Genomic DNA, 21088 nt, shown 5'->3' with positions numbered 1-21088 from the left:
AGACACGGACAGTCTTTGAATTCTTAGGGTCTGTAACCTGAATCTCGTGTTATTTAGGTTGAGACCTGGTTTTGAATTGTACCACTGACAATGGTGTTTGACCTTTGATTTCTATGTAAGTTGCAGGATGCTTCTAGTAGCAAATGAAATTACTTTGTAACCTCTCTGTGCCTACAGCCTTTCCTTGGCATAGAAGAGAAGAAATTATTTCTCATCTGTCAACTTGCTTGAGAGAATGATTTGTTAAAATAGGGAGTTAGTTTTGGTTTTCACTTGGCTGGATTCCCCATCCCTATTTGTCACTAAGGGTAACATTGCCAGGCTTCAATGAAACAGGAAAACCATGCCGTTCCCTTCATTACTTTCTCTCTTCAGCACCTGCTTGCAAATACTCATTAAGAGAGACTAGGGATGTTTCAATAAACAGTAAATGTCCAAGAAAATGGTTTAATTCTAAGAAATCTCTTTGTTATCCTGAAACTGTGTACTTCCATTCATTTCCATCCTGTTCTCCATTTGTCACCAGTCATATTGTAACACTGGAATTACAAGCTCAGTCCTGCAAAGGTGAAAAGTAATCATATAAAGATGAAAATGGACAAGACCATAGAAAGTATTTTATATAAACCATATATTTTATTAAAGAGAAAACTAAGGCCCCCAAAGGACAAGGGTTGATCCATCAGATTCAAATTTAACACCTGTTTATGCACGTCTAAGTAGACGAAAGGCACTGTAAAAGGTGCTGTGGGAAACACAAAGATAAATAAGACCACAATATTACTTCTGAATGAATAACAAAGATAGAAAAGTACATTCCCAGCTAAGCATACAAGGTAACATAAAGGACATATAGGTAACATAAAACCGAAGAGCAGATTCCACACTAGGATCTCCGGCCAGAAGAGCCAGATGCGAGGCCTCTGCACGAGGCCCGCTGTGAGCAGGTGAAACCCAACTAAGCACAAAAAGCCATCGCAGAGCTGTAACTATTTTCAAGGCTACTGTTTTTCTCTGTGGAACACTGAGAATCCTAAAGATGCCACCAGAAAACTACTAGAGCTAATCAATGAATTTGTAAAGTAGCAGGATACAAAATTAATGCACAGAAATCTCTGGCATTCCTATACACAAATGATGAAAAATCTGAAAGAGAAATTAAGGAAACACTCCCATATACCACTGCAACAAAAAGAATAAAATACCTAGGAATAAACCTACCTAAGAAGACAAAGGACCTGTATGCAGAAGACTATAAGACACTGATGAAAGAAATTAAAGATGATACAGACAGATGGAGAGATATACCATGTTCTTGGATTGTGAAACATTGTGATAAATGACTCTACTACCCAAAGCAATCTTCAGATTCAATGCAATCCCTATCAAACTACCAATGGCATTTTTCACAGAGCTAGAACAAAAAATTTCACCATTTGCATGGAAACACAAAAGACCCCGAAGAGCCAAAGCAATCTTGAGAAAGAAAAACGGAGCTGGAAGAATCAGGTTACCGGACTTCAGACTATACTACAAAGCTACAGTCATCAAACAGTATGGTACCAGCACAAAAACAGAAATATAGATCAATGGAACAGGATAGAAAGCCCAGAGATAAACCCACGCACATATGGTCACCTTATCTTGGTAAAGGAGGCAAGAATATACAATGGAGAAAAGACAGCCTCTTCAATAAGTGGTGCTGGGAAAACTGGACAGCTACATGAAAAGAATGAAATTAGAACACTCCCTAACACCATACACAAAAATAAACTCAAAATGGATTAAAGACCTAAATGTAAGGCCAGTCACTATCAAACTCTTAGAGGAAAACATAGGTAGAACACTCTGTGACATAAATCACAGCAAGATCCTTTTGGACCCACCTCCTAGAGAAATGGAAATAAAAACAAAAATAAACAAATGGGACCTCATGAAACTTCAAAGCTTTTGCACAGCAAAGGAAACCATAAACAAGACCAAAAGACAACCCTCAGAATGGGAGAAAATATTTGCAAATGAAGCAACTGACAAAGGATTAATCTCCAAAATATACAAGCAGCTCATGCAGCCTAATATCAAAAAAACGAACAACCCAATCCAAAAATGGGCAGATGACCTAAATAGACATTTCTCCAAAGAAGATATACAGATTGTCAACAAACACATGAAAGGATGCTCAACATCACTAATCATTAGAGAAATGCAAATCAAAACTACAATGAGGTATCACCTCACACCAGTCAGAATGGCCATCATCAAGAGATCTACAAACAGTAAATGCTGGAGAGGGTGTGGAGAAAAAGAAACCCTCTTGCACTGTTGGTGGGAATGTAAATTGATACAGCTACTATGGAGAACAGTATGGGGGTTCCTTAGAAAACTAAAAATAGAACTACCATATGACCCAGCAATCCGCACTACTGGGCATATACCCTGAGAAAACCATAATCCAAAAAGAGTCGTGTACCACAATGTTTGTTGCAGCTCTATTTACAACAGCCAGGACATGGAAGCAACCTAAGTGTCCATCGACAGATGAATGGATAAAGAAGATGTGGCACATATATACAATGGAATATTACTCAGCCATAAAAAGAAACGAAATTGAGTTATTTGTCGTGAGGTAGATGGACCTAGAGTCTGTCATACAGAGTGAAGTAAGTCAGAAAGAGAAAAACAAATACTGTATGCTAACACGATATATGGAATCTAAAAAGACAAAAGAAAAAATTGTTCTCAAGAACGTAGGGGCAGGACAGGAATAAAGACTGAGATGTAGAGAATGGACTTGAGGACAGTGGGAGGGGGAAGGATAAGCTGAGATGAAGTGAGAGAGTGGCATGGACATATATACACTACCAAATGTAAAATAGATAGCTAGTGGGAAGCAGCTGCATAGCACAGGGAGATCAGCTCGGTGCTTTGGGACCACCTAGAGGGGTCGGATAGGGAGGGTGGAAGGGAGATGCAAGAGGAAGGGGATACCGGTATATATGTATACATACAGCTGATTCACTTTGTTATACAGCAGCAACTAACACAACAATGTAAAGCAATTATACTCCAATAAAGATGTTAAGAAAAAAAAAAGAAAAAAAACTGAAGGGCCGGAGTGTTGTTCTTTTCAGTTGAGGGTGAAATTTTGTTAAAGAGATTAAGCAATAAAATGAATGTAACAATAGAATGTGTAATGCATAGCCCAGTGTTAGGCATTTTAGTAATTTGTAAAAACATCTCTGTTGTACTCTGTGTGATGCAGATGCAGCTATAGCACAACCTACCCTCCTACCCATAAGCAGATATGTAAAAACATATATATCTAAGTTTGTTGGCGTCAATACTGTAGCTTCTCTGTGCAGTAAAATTCTCTTTGGATAGTATTTCAATATTTATAGATTTTTTATTTATTCTCTGCACTGTTCAGAATTGTACTGATTTTAAACAGATGTAGTCACTAGTTAAAGAAGCATGACTTGTTCATGGCAAAAGCAAGCCAACTTTGTTAATTTAGGAGGCTGCTCTGCCTGTATTCTACTCTTGTTTTCATACCTAGAAGGAACTGTTTTCTTCATCTGCACTAAAACACCTTAATTTGTACAGCCTAGAAAAAAATATAGTCAGTGACCAAGGCAAGTTTGTAAAGTGTCAGTAAACTATATTCTTTTGGTATTAGTCACTTAAATACACCGGATTTACCAATTAGGGCTCAGAGAGAACTTGGAGTGTTAGCATTTCTGAATTTGGCTGGCCAAAGTACAGATCAAATCTATGAGAATTTGTGTGAGAATTCAGAATTCAAGTGGAAATCCCTCAGTAAACAGATGAAGGTGTGGGTTGGCTGCATAATAAGAGCTCAGGTATATTCTGAAGAGAAAGTGCAATGGAATTCATAAGCTGAGATGAAATCCAGGAGAGAAAAAAATAAAGAAACAAGAACAACAGTAACAACAGCTAATCATTTTTGAACAATTACTATATGATAAGCATTGTATTATGTGCTTACTTAAATTACCAGATTATCCCAGGGCATGTTTTTTTATCCACAATTTCAAATGATAGGACTAAGGCTTAGAGATGTTAGGTAAATTTTCCAGATGTTGGGTAAATAAGTTGCAGGGGTAGGACTGGAGTGCAGTTGGCTTATTTGCTCCATTTGCCTAGAACTTTCCCAGTTTTATCACTGAAAGTCACCTATCTCAGGGGCCCCCCTCAGTCCCAGGGAAATTGGGACAACAGGCCATGTTAACTTGTACGCACAGCTGCTGAATTCCAAGGCTTAAGCTTTAAATTGGTATCTTATGCTGCTTCCATTGAGGAGAAAGAGAACTGATGACCAGAGATGGAACCTTGTAAAATGTTAATAACTTTAAAAATGGGAGAAGACTATAAGGTCCTTACTTAAAGGGCTATATCCTTTACCCATTTTATCCCCAGTCTTTAGCACTATGTTTAAGACAGAGTGGATGCTCAATAAATGTGTGTAATTAGTTAAGTGATTGATGATTGATTATTAGTGATTGGATGAATGAAGAGGTAAGAGGATAAATAAGGCAACATCATATCCCACAAGGATCAAGTAGAGAGCTCTTAGACGGAAATGAAATAACAATATTTACATGAAGGGTAATGCTTTTGCAAACTAATGATCATGAGAACCTTTAGGATTTAGGCTTTGAAAAGAGAGTCACGTGGAAGCTTGCAAATATTTAGGAGAGGACAAAGATGCATAAATGGAGGGAGCTGCTGGTTGTAGGCCCTAGGAAGTAAGACCTCGATTTAAGGAAGAGATAAGGAAAGAGTGAGCTGAGACAAAGTGTTCCTTTCTTTTGCTCAGAGAGTCTGCTCAGTTAAAAGAGAAGACCCATTGGAGAAAAACACAATTACACACTGAGCAGTAAAGAAACGCCACAAGGACACATTTCTTCCTAACTCGAGAAAGGCTGGAAGCTGGAACTATAAAGACTGAAGCGTTAACGCTGGAGGGACATTGGAACTTCTTCCTAAGAGACACATGATAGCATCTCAAATAGACAAAACTATAGCTCACTGATCTCTTCTTTCAGTCTTTACCTTTCAGGCTGAACACCTCATGTTTCATTCAGTTGAGATGAGTTTGAGCCCTTCACTATGCTGGTGGACCTCTTCTGATGTGTCCTAAGTATGCCAGCCCCACTCTTAATAGTCTGTGCTCTAAAGGGAACATGATAACAAAGTGTGATGTGACTGGCACACATAGAGCATGGCTGTCACCTCTCTTGTTCTGGGCCTGAAACTTCCTATGCTTAAAATCTCATTAACATTGTATTTTGCAAGCCATCTCAGACCTCATATTTTCTCTACTTGTTGCTTTCACTTATTTTGCTGATGTGCAGTATGTATATTTTCCCCTGCAGTTTTCTCTCTGCCACTGTAAGACAAGCAATGCTGCTTTAGCTATGGGAGTGGCATCTGTGCTCTATCTTGTCTATCATTAATAAACCCCCAAGCTCTGTTCTCATTTCCAAGCTGTTAATGTCTGGTAATGATTTCCAAGTCAGAACACACACAGCTGGATATTCAAACCCCAGGTTAAATTTTGTTTTCTGACATATCACCTGTCTGGAGTTTGAAAGTAAGTCTAGATGTGTTGCAGAAGTTATTCAAGGAAGAAGATGGGGTAATGAAAAAGATCATTCCTTTGACCTAACTGCTACCAAACCATTGGAAAAAATTGTTTCCCTTGATCTCTGAAATCAACTTGTAGAAGTTTCAGCTCCTGAGGCAGGTACCATTACAGTTGTTATGCTATTAAAAGTTCTGCAGAGGCTTTTTTTCTTGAAGACTAGGAAAATTGTTTGGACCTAGGTTGGGATTGGTTTGATTGCTGTTGATATAAATATCTCTGAATTGTATTTTTTTTTTTACATGTGCAAGTAACCTAAGAACTTCAAATTAAAGAACAAAGCAGATCATCTAGGCACAACTAGATTTTTTTAAGGCAAAATTGAGTACAATAATAATAGTTCTCAGAAATTGTGAAAATGTCAGTGCAAGAAAATTAGTTCTAATGTAAGCCTAGCTGTGGGATTTTATTGAAAATGTTCTCATCCTAGCATGGGGCATTTAAATAATGAATTTACAAGGAGAAACACAAGGAAATCACAGAGAGCCATTACTTACAATAAGAAAAAACAAGTACACTTTAATGGTTATAGATTTGAGTATGGAATATTTTGCCTGAGTTTTGTTTCATTGCCTCTTTGTCATTGGAGGCCTGTCTGATGATTTGGGTAAGTATCATGGGTGAATGTCTTTGTGTTTGCTCAGCAGAGAACAACAGTTGCAATATGTAAATAGGGTGCCTCTTCCCTTTGGATGCCTTGGGATATGTATAATAGATTAAGCTGGCTTTGTGCAGAGCAAACAGGTCTGTATTACCAAGAATATGAATAATGTCAGTTTCCATAATTGCTAACATCTGGCTTTCCATAAATCTGTTAAATTGTATGGAAGCAGAATTAGATTTCTGCGTCATAAGTAAAGCAATTACATGGAATTCTGTAGGCAACACGGTCCTATATTCAACTGTGAAATCTTTTCATTCTGGAGCAGCAAAGGCAAATCCAGGTTTTGAACCCTGTTTTTATTGTGCACCCTAAGTGTGTTCATCTTTTTGCTCAGGTTTCTTAATTTATGAGAGGAAAACACTGCCAATATGTTTGTAACTTTGTAAATGCAAAATAAACAAATGTTAAAATAGCATATTATAGCTGGGCATTAATTGACAATTTAGAGGTTATTTTAGAGGAGACCATAAATTAAAGATCCTTTTGTAGGCACTGGTTGTGGATCTGTTGAAATTAGTCTTCCAGGTAATTCCTGGGGTGATTTGTTGATGAGTCTTTCTCTGCCCTTGTCCCCTTAAGCATTTGACAGGAAACTGGGATGTGGAGGGAGGAGGAAAGGTGGCCTTCCTATTTCAGTGTGGTTACTACTGAAACCACACTGAATTTATTGTACTTTGAACTAGACCCAAGAGCTTTTCCTGATGAAAAGTCAACAATAAAATGTGTTCCCTGAAGGGAAGGGTTGCGGTTGTGTCTTATGCTTATTGAACACCCCAAAGACCAAATTTTGGCAAAGTAGGCTTTATAGTAGTATTGGTCTGTAAAATTCCTGGATTTAAGTAAGTTAAATAAATACATTGCACATCCACAGTATATTTTGTTGTACTTGGTACTGACAAGAGAAAAAGGAAAAAGATTTAGTCCCTGCCCTCAATGAGCTCACCATCTATCTATGAGCCATGGATAAATTAAACATGGAGCTCCCAAGAGATGAATGCAAGGATAGCATGGTGTGTGTGCAAGGTACAGAGAAAGCAAAAGGTCAATAGTGACTGTCTTGCAGAATGAGGGATGGTGATGCTTGGTCTTGATCTTGAAGAATGCATGGGAGTGAAGATAGCACAGGAAGGGAAATGCTTACCTTATCAATTAATTTATACCCCACCCATTCCATAGGGGCTAAGAAACAGAGATGGGTGGGGGGAGTACTCCCATAATTAGAAAAGGCATGTTCCAAGGCACAGGCAGAGGAAACACCATGGTCTGTTTGTAGGTCACCCATTGCTTTTGAAGAGAAAGGGGAAGAGACAGAAGGTAAAAACTGAAGTACTAAATCGGGGCTTATATGTATGCCAGGAGATTGAACTTTCTATTATAAGCATCAGAGAACCACAGAGAAGTGGCAGACAGAGGAATGACACGGACAGGTTTGATTTTTAGAACACCACTACCCTGTAGAGGGTATTTAGAGCAATGATTCTCCTCTGGCTGAACAGAGCCCAGATGTCTGGATCCTAATTTATGTCAATTAAATCCAGTTCTAGTGGTGGTAAGCCTGGGCTCCAGTACTTTTAAAAGGCTCGCCAAATATTTATATTTTGCCCACAATCTCCAAATATTTCCATTGTGCCCACAATCAAAAAAATCACTGAATTAGAGTGAGAAGTGTCTGGAGTCAGTTGAGACCAGATAGGAGACTAATGCAATAGTCCTGGTGATAAGGATGAAAATCTGAACTGAGTTCAAAGAAATCTGAATGTTATTTTTATGATTATATATGTGATGAGCCACCTAGCTAGCTATCATCAAGTTACTCTCTATCTGTATCTCCTAGAGATACAAACTAGATTATAAATGTGATGAGAGAAGTATAAGACAATGTTTTGTTACTTTCAGCAAAAATTGAGGAGTGAGAATAGTGCAAAAATACCACTTTAGAATTGTTCCAAGATAGCATATACCTAAACAGTAAGGCATGTACCACCAACTATCATTGCAATGAGTGTTCAGAGAAGGTGAATAATTACTATAAACTGGCATCATATTGGGAGATGCTTAACTGAGGAGGTAGGGCTTGAACTTGATCTTAATCATTCACATTCATTAAATCAAGAAACAAATATTTTTGAGTACTTATTATGTTATCTGGTTGTATTTTCAAAAGACAATAGATTAGGTGGGTATGGTTTTATACAGCTGATAATTGAGGGTCAGAGAGACTTAATAATGTGACCAAGGACATACAGTGTGATGTGCAAAATGACTGGTACATAGTAAGCACTCAGTTAAGTGGGAGAGTTTCGAACATGAGTGACCTCCTGACTCCCGCATTCGATGCTACTTTTTGTTGGGAAGAATTGGAGTAGAGGAAGAAGGCTGGGAAGATAAGAGAGGCTTCTAGGTGGGAGCACCATATGGTCTATGTGTTGACCAGGAATAATGAGGAAGTAATTGCGGTCTGATTGTAGTTGACCTGGAATCTAGATAGCATAATTTGGGATCATTTCCACAGTTTTCAAAGGAGGAATAATTATTCATTAACTAAATGTCTTGACTGAGCCTACAATTGGTAGAACAAAGACAAAAAAAATAAATCTTATAATGAACTAGGTCTTAGAAATATTGTTGGAATTCCTTAACATCTTCTGCTTTGTACCACGGCTGTGAAGGCAAGTTTTATACCAATATAGTGCATGCAGTCAGTAAGGGAAGATAGGTCATTTGTTTCCATTATTTTTAAGTCACAATAGTTTTAAATTCTACCAAACTTTGACTGAGTAATCATATTGTATCATTCTCAGAATTTCAGCTAAAAATGCTGAAGAGGATCCATGTAATATTTTATCTTTGAAAATGAGTTGCAATATCTAGAGGGCAAATTAGTTGAAAGTATATAAAACCACAGAATATTCTAGTATGCTGAAAGAAGCCTTTAGACCTTGAGTTGGCACAGTGTAGTGGAAAGAACTCCAGTGCACCTTTCAGAAGGCCCAGGACACAGTCTTTGCTCTAACAGATACTAGCTGTGTGACCACTTAGCCATCTCTGTAACTTAGTTTCTTCTTTTGTAAAGTGAAAACAACTATTCCTATCTTGCAATTATATGACATGACTTGTGAAAAAGAATGCTGAAAAACTTTGAAACTATGTATATAGTATATTATAAATATATATATGTATATATATATATTAGCAGTAAAATTGATATTATGCCTTTGAGCACTTTAGGGGGAAATGGCACTTAAATTATTTTTCTGTAATTTAGTTCCATAATTCTTAAACAAATGCCTACAATTTTATACATATTTAACATGAATTTTAGGATGAAGAGTACGTTAATTTATACTGTTCTTATTCTCACCTACCATAGGAGTCAAGCCTACCATTCAGTAGCCTACCAACAGTTATATATACATACTGCTGTGTTCCTCCTTTATCACCTTCATGAGGACAGTGTCTTATAAGTCGTTGCCAACATTTATAGTACCAGTGTGCAAAGAACCCTAGTGCATGGCAGACTTTCGGTAAAAATGTGTTGAACTCAACATTGTCACCTGAAAGATATTTGAAGGACTTGGCAGTAGATTAATCAGTGGAGAAGACAAATGACATGATAGACAAATGGCTAATGTTTTCAAATACCTTAAAACTTGTCATAAGAAAAATCAAGTAGACTTTGCTTGAGTGACCTCAGAACTAGTACCTAAGTAGAAGGTACTAGATAATATATTTTATTTCAATGTAAGGAAGACATTTTTTTAAACATCTTTATTGGAGTATAATTGCTTTACAATGGTGTGTTAGTTTCTGCTTTATAACAAAGTGAATCAGCTATACATATACATATATCCCCATATCCCCTCCCTCTTGCGTCTCCCTCCCACCCTCCCTATCCCACCCCTCTAGGTGGTCACAAGGCACCGAGCTGATCTCCCTGTGCTATGCGGCTGCTTCCCACTAGCTATCTGTTTTACGTTTGGTAGTGTATATATGTCCATGCCACTCTCTCACTTTGTCCCAGCTTACCCTTCCCCCTCCCCGTGTCCTCAAGTCCATTCTCTATGTCTGCATCTTTATTCCTGTCCTGCCCCTAGGTTCATCAGAACCTTTTCTTTTCTTTTTTTTTTTTTTTAGATTCCATATATATGTGTTAGCATACAGTATTTGTCTTTCTCTTTCTGACTTACCTCACTCTGTATGACAGACGCTAGGTCCATCCGCCTCAGCACAAATAACTCAATTTCATTTCTTTTTATGGCTGAGTAATATTCCATTGTATATATGTGCCACATCTTCTTTATCCATTCATCTGTCGATGGACACTTAGGTTGCTTCCATGTCCTGGCTATTGTAAATAGAGCTGCAATGAACATTGTGGTACATAACTCTTTTTGAATTATGTAAATTGATACATCCACTATGGAGAACGGTGTGGAGGTTCCTTAAAAAACTAAAAACAGAACTACCATACAACCCAGCAATCCCACTACTGGGCATATACCCTGAGAAAACCATAATTCAAAAGGAAGACGTTTCTAAAAGAGTTATTCAAAGATAGAATAGGCTGCCTTGTGCAGTAATAGATTGTCTGCAGGGAAAGGACTCAAACCAGGGCTGGACAGCTATGTGTTTGAGATGTTAAGGTCACCAGAGCCCTGAATGTCAGGGAGGGCTACTGGATTTATGTTTTCCTTCCATACTTGGCTGTCAATGAAAAACAGCAAAATATATGGTGTCTTTCATCAGCATTCATGCCATATCCTAACTGTACCTCTGAGATGTTTTCTTGTGTGAGCAAAAATGTTGCTAGCCATTAGGGTGGTGAGTTTTTGATTAGGAAAGGCATCCTCCAAGAATTACTTCCTTTTCTTTCAACCTTGGCCCCAGGATCTGGGGGCAGCCTAATTGGCTCAGGGTTGCCCTAATTGCTCACTCGTTTTGCCCTAATTGCCCACTCCTTCCTACTCAGTGGCTAATCTATTCACACTTTTTCTATAAGACCCAGATCTCCATGGGTGTATCCATACTGTTAACGACTTAGCAGTATTTATGGCCTCTGGATGGCATGGTTCTTGAGAATATCCTAAAAGCAGTTCAGAGTTGCTCCTGGATAATTTAGTAATTAGAGTCTGACAGCTGTGGGTTTGAGTCCCAGACTGGCCACTTATTAGCTATCTGACAGTGAACATGTTGTTTAACTTATATGAGCCTCAGCTGCATGTGAACAGCTTGGCACAGTACTTGGCACAAGGCAAACACTCAATAATGTTAACTAATGCTATTACAAGTGATGATTATTTTCTAATGATCATCTTGACTGGACTCTGAAGCTCCGTGCTTTCTTCATTGCAGACATTGATGAATGTGCCTTAAGAACTCATACCTGTTGGAATGATTCTGCCTGCATCAACCTGGCAGGGGGCTTCGACTGCCTCTGTCCCTCTGGGCCCTCCTGCTCTGGTGACTGCCCCCACGAAGGAGGACTGAAGCACAATGGGCAGGTGTGGACTCTGAAAGAAGACAGGTGTACTGTCTGTTCCTGCAAGGTGAGGCTAATGTGGTGCCGCGGAGATTGTCACTGTTCTTTCTCTCCCTCCCCCTCTGCTCTCCCTCCCCCTCTGCTCTCCCTCCCCATGTCTTTCCCCCAGGTGGTTGAGTCATGGGTCTCCCGTGATTCCTGAAAAGACTTCTCCTGTTCTAATCCTAGCTACAGCTAATGATGCTGCTGAGTGGCAGGCAGACCTGCTTGGAATGAAAAGTGAGGTATAGGGTTGCAAAGAGACTGCTGAACCCCGGGGGGGGGGGGGGGGGGAGGGGGGGGAAGCAGGGCAGAGAAGCCGATGTTAGTCCTCCCGCTGAGAGCTGGCAGTGCCTTTAAGGTCAGCTGGGTGAGAGCTTTAATGAACCCTCAACCCTCACTTCTACAGTCCTGCTGATTAAAACTTCTCTTTCTCTGAAATGATCACCTGCACGAACTTGCTCACTCTTCTGGTGACATCATCCAGAAAAGCAAGGCTCAGACACTTGCTTGCAGTGGTCAGAGACAGGTGGGCTTCTGATACATTCTGAACACAGTAATGATAGTACGAGGCCGTCTGGCCAAATGATGTCTTCTTTGTCGTTCTCAGTGCTGGGCTATTCCTTACGTTAAGTTGTTTGGAAGTGAGTTTAATGCTTCTGAAAACAAAATTCTGTCATCAACTAGTTTTGCTTTATGCTTTGCAAAATGGGCCTATTGAAGTGTTTGATTTCCTTGTGCTTTATTTCTTCTTCTGTTGATCTCGCCTATTCATTTTCCTTTGATATTGCTTTCCTGTAGCTCTTAACATTGTATTTTTATGTCCCATCGGGATGGGATTGTTTAATATTTGGCTTACGGGCAGGGGAACTCTGAGAAATTACTTGCTTAGTAGCCTTGTAGAGAGCTGGTCTCCTGATAAACTCAAGAGTGTTCCCTGGAAACACAGTAGAAATGGACCTTGAAAAGTCCCCCAATTCATTCACCTGCCTTCAAGTCTGTCACACCTGCAACAGACCTGGGGACACCTATTTAGGAAAACTGTTTTACCAGGTGTTTAGATCATTAGCCCATAACACCCATTTTTCCCCTTATACATAAATATAGTTCCCCGCATTTAAACTTAGGTCCATTGCCCCCAGTTGTTAAGTACCTCCTATATGCCAAGCATCCTGTAATTTAACAACAGCGTCCCACTTAATATAGCACAACTCTGAAAGATGAAGAAACTGAGTTTCTAAGTTTTAGGGGAAGTAATGTACGCTTAATATCACAAGATATAAATGTGTAAGCTGGGATTTGAATTCTACTTGCCTCAAGTTTTATAGTTTTCTCATCTTGCTACATGTCCTGTAACCCTCTACAGATGACATCTGTTGACATTTATAAAAACCAATTAAGTAATCAGTCAATCCAACTTGGCTGAGCTCAATGCTCAACTCAGTACTATGTTAATGACTGGGTAGGACATTCCCTCAAGAAGTTTTCAAGTTATTAAGTACAATATTTAAGCATGTGGCACTGACTCAGAGCTAAAGTTTTGGGGTTTTTTGGCCACGCCGCGCAGCTTGTGGGATTAGTTCCTTGACCAGGAATGGTACCTGGGCCCTCCGCAGTGAGGGCGTAGAGTCCTAACCACTGGACCGCCAGGGAATTCCCAGAGCAAACGTTTTTGAGAGACGGAAAAGCTTGTTGTGGGTTAGAATAGTTGAGAAAGGCTTATGGAAGAGGTTGGTAACTAGGTCTCCATTCAGCCAGCAAAATGAAGATGAATCCCTTTACTAGTTCTTTTCTAGAAAATATTGTTTGTCTAAACCTTTGAGGAGGCTCACAACCTGACCCCAAATCCTTTTTAGGCTTTCTAGATCCCCAGTACCTGGAACAGGCAAGGGACTTTAGCTGAGTATGAAACCGAAATTTATTTTTCAGTTGTTGTTTTATTTAAGTCCATGATAAAGCAGGGCACTTACCAATCATTAAGAATTTTCCAAAGCTTCATTAGTTGGTGGGGCTAATAATCCAATAATCCAAGCAGGCTAAGTTGACTTATTCTGCTTTGACACCTAAAGTACCTCCAAAGACCTCTGGAAATCAGACTGACATTGCCACAGGAAAGGAACAATTCCTGTCCTCTTACTTTGTTAATATAATGCACCTCCACCACCACTGCACTCCTTTATGAATAAAGTACTGGGCAGAGTTCTCTACGTAAGTCTTTTTAAAAAAATAATTACCCATTAATAGCATAGCTTCCAAGAGGTCGTGGGCGGGGAGGAGGTCTGGCTTTAGGAGCTGAACTGAAACCCTGAATCAAATTCTGTAGATCATCCTCAAAACATGAACTTATTTGCGATCCTCTTTGTTTGTTTCCATTATTTTCAGTTGTAAGTATTCTATTCTGATTTGATAAGAAATATTTCCAGTACTTAAGCATCAAAGTGAACTATTATAATGGCATCATCTTAGAGGCTAAGGAGTAAAATCAAGGTTAAGATATAAAGTCCTAGCTTTTTAATCATGCCCTTGATGTTTCAAATTCAAAGAAAAAGAATCACACAAGCAGAATCACACAAGCCAACAAAGGGTCAAGGCATACTGTTGAAAGAAGCAAAGTCAAAGTTCTTTCCCCCTTGAGAATCAGTACATCAGGTTAGCTGATGTTTCATGCCAGTGGACAAAAGTGGCCTTGAGACATGTCCACAGCTGAGTGGAGTTCAGTGATAGAGCTAGGCTAGCGCAAATGGATTGGGCTTTGCTTAGATGCCATGTGCTTCCGTGACAGTGGCAATGATTTTGTGCACCTTTAGACCCCTTAGTTGATTAGGCACAGAATAATTGCTGAATTGTTTGGAACCCACGTTCCTCCAGCATTATCCAGATCACAGAAACCCAGAGTGAAAAATGGTTCTCTCGCTGGGCTTGATCCCTAAATCCTAGTTACAGCCCAATTTCTTTTCACAGATACCCATCTGTGGCTTTTCCTTTCATAAATCTGTCCAGGGCCTTATGGAGACATTTTTGTTTTCTATCTGTACTACATGGAAAGACAGAGTGGTCTCAGCTTTATTAGTTTCTAGGAAATGCAGCATTTTAGTATGAGTGGTTACATTTATATTGGAGATCATGGAGGTGAATGGGGAAATGGATACACAGTTAACCACCTGTCATGCCATGGTAGAGTCATGAACAATTTATTTGTTGAGGGAACATACGAAGGGGACGTATGCTCTATATTCTGGGAGGATGCAGAAAGCAATAGGGAATGACTTCACAGAGTAGGTGAACTTTGAAGGAAACATTAAAGGATGAGAAATTTATCCATGTAGAGGTGTGGGGAAGGTGAATTCCAAACAGAGGGAAAACAAGAACAAAGAAACAGAAGCATAACGATATATATTAAAGGAAATACGAAGTGAATGTTGAGATTAGAATATCAGGAGCAAGTGAGCAGCTGAGGATCACGAGAGATTTTTTCATTTAGGATTAGTGTGGCCTAATCGTGGTCTGATTGACAGCATGATGGACAGACTGGGGAGATCAAGGCTAAATGGAGAGATACCACTTAGGCTGAAGTAAAGGTTCAGGAAAGTAAAGGTGAGAACCTGAAAGAGCAAGAGAGGTAGGATCACTTGGGAGCTAACACAGAAGTAAAATGATGGGCCCTGATGAATGATGATGTCAGACACTCAGCCTCTGGGGCTATGTGTGTGCTTATAATGTAGGCACAAAAAAGCTTCAGAGAGACATGCTGGAAGCTTAGCTGCCCATTTTCCTGGGTGGAAAGAATTGAGGTGCCAGTTTCAAGTGAAGAGACAGGATTTGCAATTTACTCCTGTACCTACACCTTTACCTACTACTACTACTGTCATTAGTAGCTGGAAAATCCAGTGGGAGAAAGAGAAAAGCTATAAAGGCCAGATTTCATATCTGGGCCTCATTCAGAGGGTTTGTTTTTGTTTTTCTGTTTTGCTGTTATTTTTGTTTAATTAAAAAGAAAGGTAAACTAAACAGAAAAGCATTCATCCTGAAAGTAAATATAATACTGAGGACCTGAGCAAAACCAGGTCTTGAGTTTTTCTGGGAATTACAGAGATGGGTAGAGAAATAGAAACTATAAGCAGTCACCCACCATTCATATTAAAGTCAGGGCCAAAGAGCTGTGACAAGGAAGTTGGGTAAAGTGTTAGAAGATTTTTTTGCCTTGAAATTGTCTGGAATACCGGCCATTTGATCTGGCCTCGTATAAGCCTTTGCCCAGAAACTGAGGAAGGTGGCCACAGTAGGGAAACTAAAGGCTTCATGCTTTTCCTTCAGGTAAGGAGAGAATAACCCTCTCTGCAAGGAGCTGACAGTAAAATAGCCCTGCCATTCTCAGCATGGCACTCACTCCGAGAGTGAAGAATAGGGATGAGTCAGCCTGTCCCTGGGGCCAGGGTAGATCTTAGACTTCTAGAATCCTGCAGCTACTCATAAAAATGCTTTGCTTTGCTCTGCTCTGCTCTCAGAACTTAACCAGCACCATTATCAATACCTTCCTGTCTAGGGTGTTCTTGATGGCAGGAGTTGGCTGTGCATGCCGTAAGGTTGTGTTTCCCTTTCTTTTTTTTCCCACTTTTGTTCATTTTTATTTATCAGTTAATAATAACAAATACTTTCCTGTATGTGTGGAATTCTTGTTCTTAGAAATATTTAGTAGTAGAGAATCCATAGGGAAAAATGTGAGTTGTTACACTATATGTGTCTTGTTATAATATTTTACTGGTATAGTTGATTTAAAATATTGTATTAGTTTTAGTTATACAATAGTGATTCAATATTTTATACATTATATGCCATTTAAAGTTATTATAAAATAATGGCTGTATTTTCCTGTGCTGTAAAATACATCCTTGTTGCTTATTTATTTTATACATAGTAGTTTGGATCTCTTAATCCCCTGCCCCTATGTTACACAACCCCCCCTTCCCTCTCCTCACTGGTAACTACTGGTTTGTTGTCTATATCTGTGAGTCTGTTTTGGTTTTGTTATACTCATTTGTTTTATTTTTCAGATTCCACATAAAAGTGATAACATAGAGCATCTGTCTGACCTATTTCACTAAGCATAATACCCTCTAGCTCCATCCATGTTGTTGCAAATGGCAGAATTTCATTTTATTTGTGTATGACTGAGGTAATATTCCCTTGTATATACATATCGCATTTCTTTATCCATTCATCTGTTGATGGATGCATAGGTTGCTTCCATATCTTGGCTACTAAAAATAATGCTGCTATGAACTTTGGGGTGCATCTGTCTTTTCAAAGTGTTTTCACTTTCTTCGGATATATACCCAGGAAAGGAATTGCTGGATCCTATGGTAGTTCTATTTTTAGTTTTTTGAGGAACCTCTATACAATGTTCTATAGTTGCTGTACCAATTTACATTCCCACCAACAGTGTGCTAGGGTTGCCTTTTTTCACATCCTTGCCAACATTAGTCATTTATAGACTTTTTGATTATAACCATTTGAACAGGTGTGAGGTGATATCTCATGGTGGTTTTGATTTGCATTTCTCTGATGATTAGTGATGGTGAATATCTTTTCCATGTGCCTGTTGGCCATCTGTATATCTTCTTTGGAAATATGTCTATTCAGGTCTTCTGCCATTGTTAAATTGGTTTTTTTTTTAATTGAATTGTATGAGCTGTTTATGTATTTTGCATATTACTCCTTATTGGTCATAACATTTGCAGATATTTTCTCCCATTCACTAGGTTATATTTTTGTTTTGTCAATGTCCTTTGCTGTGCAAAAACTTTTAAGTTGAATTAGGTCTGATTTGATTTTTTGTTTTTTAATTTTATTGGAGTATAGTTGATTTACAGTGTTGTGTTAGTTTCAGGTGTACAGCAAAGTGATTCAGTTATACATATACATATATTCATTCATTTTTAGATTCTTTTCTCTTATAGGTTATCACAGAATATTGAGTTCCCTGTGCTATAATATGTCCTTGTTGGTTATTTATCTTATTTATAGTAGTCTGTGTATGTTCATCCCAAGCTCCTGATTTATCGCACCCACCATGTTTCCCCTTTGGTAACCGTAAGTTTGTTTTTGGTATTTGTAAGACTGTTTCTGTTTTGTACCTAAGTTCATTTGTATCATTTTTTAAAAATTAGATTCCACATATGAGTGATATATGAGTGTCTGACTTACTTCACTCAGTATGATCATCTCTAGGTCCATCCATGTTGTTGTAAGTGGCATTATTTCATTCTTTTTTTAGAGCTGAGTAATATTCCATTGTATATATGTATCACATCTTCTTTATCTATTCCTCTGTCAATGGACACTTAGGTTGCTTCTGTGTCTTGGCTATTGTAAGTAGTGCTGCAATGAACACTGGGGGTGCAGGTATCTTTTCAGATTATGGTTTTCTCCAGATATATGACCAGGAGTGGGAATGCTAGATCATGTGGTAGTTCTATTTTTAGTTGTTTAAGGAACCTCCATACTGTTCTCCACAGTGGTTGTACCAATTTACATTCCCACCAACAGTGCAAGAGGGTCCCCTTTTCTCCACACCCTCTCCAGCATTTACTGTTTGTGGACTTTTTGACGATGGCCATTCTGATGTGTGTGGAGTGATACCTCATTGCAGTTTTGATTTGTATTTCTCTGATAATTAGCGATGTTGAACATCTTTTCATGTGCTTTTTGGCCATCTGTATGCCTTCTTTGGAGAAATGTCTATTTAGATATTCTGCCCAGTTTTTGATTGGGTTTTTTTGTTTTTTTGACATAGAGCTGCATGAGCTGTTTGTATATTTTGGAGATTAATCCTTTGTTGGTTGTTTTGTTTGCAAATATTTTCTCCCATTCTGTGGGTTGTATTTTCATTTTGTTTATGGTTTCCTTTGCTGTGCAGAAACTTTTAAGTTTAATTAGGTCCCACTTATTTATTTTTGTTTTTATTTTCATTACTCTAAGAGGTGGATCCAAAAAGATCTTGCTGTGATTTGTGTCAGAGAGTGTTCTTCCTATGTTTGCCTCTGAGAGTTTTATAGTGTCCGGCCTTTCTTTTAGGTCTTTGATCCATTTTGAGTTTATTTTTGTGTATGGTGTTAGAGAATGTTCTAATTTCATTCTTTTACATGTAGCTGTCCAGTTTTCCCAGCACCACTTATTGAAGAAGCTGTCTTTTCTCCTTTGTATATCCTTACCTCTTTTGTCATAGATTAATTGACCATAAGTGTGTGGGTTTATTTCTGGGCTTTCTATCCTGTTCTCCCATTTACAAGGTTATCTTTTTGTTTTGTCAACGGTTTCCTTTGCTGTGCAAAAGGTCCCATTTCATTTTTTTTTTCTTTTTGCTTTTGTTTCTTTCCTTTGCCTGAGGAGACAGAGTCAAAAAAATATATTGCTATGATTTATGTCAGAGAATATTTTGCCTATATCTTCTTCTGGGAGCTTTATGGTTATTAAAGACATTGAGGTCTTTAATCCATTTTGAGTTTGCTTTTGCATATGGTGTGAAGAAATGTTTTAATTTCATTATTTGACATGTAGCTCTCCAGTTTTCCCAGCACCACTTCTTAAAGAGGCTGTCTTTTCCCCATTGTATATTCTTGCCTCCTTTGCCATAGATTAATTGATCATAAGTACATGGGTTTATTTCTGGGTTGTCTATTCTGTTCAATTTATCTATGTGTCTGTTTTTGTGCCAGTACCATGCTCTTTTGATTACTGTGGCTTTTTAGTATAGTTAGAGAGTATGATACCTCCAGCTTTGCTCTTACTCTTTTTTTCCCCACAAGATTGCTTTGGCAATTGAGAGGCTTTTGTGGTTACATATAAATTTTAGGAGTATTTGTTCTAGTTCTGTGAAAAATATCATGGGTATTTTGATAGGAATTGCATTAAATCCATATTGCTTTGGCTAGAATGGATATTTTAACTGTATTAATTCTTCCAATGCAGGAACAGAGAATATCATTCCATTTCTTTTTATCCTCTTCAATTTCCTTCAACATTTTATAGTTTTCAGAGTATATGTCTTTCACCTCCTTGGTTAAATTTATTCCTCAGTACTTTATTCTGTTTGATACAATTTCAAATGGGATTTTTTAAATTTTGTCTTTCTGATAGTTCATTATTAGTGTATAGAAAAGCAACAGATTTCTGTATATCAATCTTGTATCCTGCAAATTTACTGAATTCATTTATTAGTTCTAATTGTGTTTTGATGGAGATTTTTGAGTTTTCTATATATAGTATCCTATCATCTGCAACTAGTGACAGTTTTACTTCTTCCCTTCCAATTTGGATGTCTTTTATTTATTTTCCTTGTCTAATTGCTGTGTCTAGGACTTACAGTATTATGTAAAATGGAAGTGGTGAGAATGGGCATCCTTGTCTTATTCCTGAATTTAGAGGAAAGGCTTTCAGCTTTTCACCATTAAGTATGATTTTAGTTGTGTGTTTGTCATAAATGACTTTCATTGTGTTGAGATATGTTTTCTGTGTACCAACTTTGATGAGAGTTTTTATCATGAATATATGTTGAATTTTGTTAAATGCCTTTTCTACATCTACTGAGATGATCATGTGATTTTTATCCTTCCTTTTGTTAATGAGGTGTATCACATCGATTTTTCAAGTATGAACCATCCTTGCATCCCTGGAATAAATCGTACTTGATCATGATGTATCATCGTTTTGCTGAGAATTTTTGCATCTATATTCATCAGAGATATTGGCTTGTAATTTTCTTCTTTTGTACTGTCTTTGCCTGGTTTTGGTATCAAGGTAATGCTGACCTCATAGAGTGAATTTGCAAGTATTCCCTCCTCTTCAATTCTTGGAATAGTTTAAAAAGGATAGGTATTAGTTCTTCTTTATATGTTTGGTAGAATTCCCCCTATGAAGCCGTCCAGTCCTGGACTTTTCTTTGCTGGGAGTTTTTTTTTTTTTTAATAAATTCAATTATACTACTAGTAATAAGTCTATTCACATTGTCTGTTTCTTCCTGATTCAGTCTTTGAAGTTTGTGTTTCTAGAAATTTGTCCATTTTTCTAGGTTGTCCAATTTGTTGGCATATAAACTCTTCATAGCATTCTTCTTATTATTTTTTGTATCTCTGTGATATCAATTGTTATTTCTCCTCTTTTATTTCTTATCCTGTTAATTTGGGTCCTCACTCTTTTTTTCTTATGAGTCTGACTAAAGGTTTTTCAATTTTGTTTATCATTT

The 21088-nt window shown here is 38.1% G+C and overlaps 1 protein-coding gene across 2 annotated transcripts in view; it reads left to right on the top strand.

The window, feature by feature from the left end:
• NELL1 (neural EGFL like 1) overlaps positions 1 to 21088 on the top strand; it is an 868290-nt gene that overhangs the window by 811721 nt on the left and 35481 nt on the right. For both annotated transcript variants that reach the window (XM_004263922.4, XM_004263921.4), the window contains one exon: positions 11682 to 11875. In XM_004263922.4, the coding sequence (XP_004263970.1) occupies positions 11682 to 11875 (194 nt within the window). The remainder of the gene's footprint in view (positions 1 to 11681; positions 11876 to 21088) is intronic.

The sequence above is a fragment of the Orcinus orca genome, chromosome 8 (assembly GCF_937001465.1).
Source record: "Orcinus orca chromosome 8, mOrcOrc1.1, whole genome shotgun sequence".
NCBI classification, from domain to species: domain Eukaryota; kingdom Metazoa; phylum Chordata; class Mammalia; order Artiodactyla; family Delphinidae; genus Orcinus; species Orcinus orca.
This window is presented reverse-complemented; position numbering and strand designations above follow the sequence as displayed.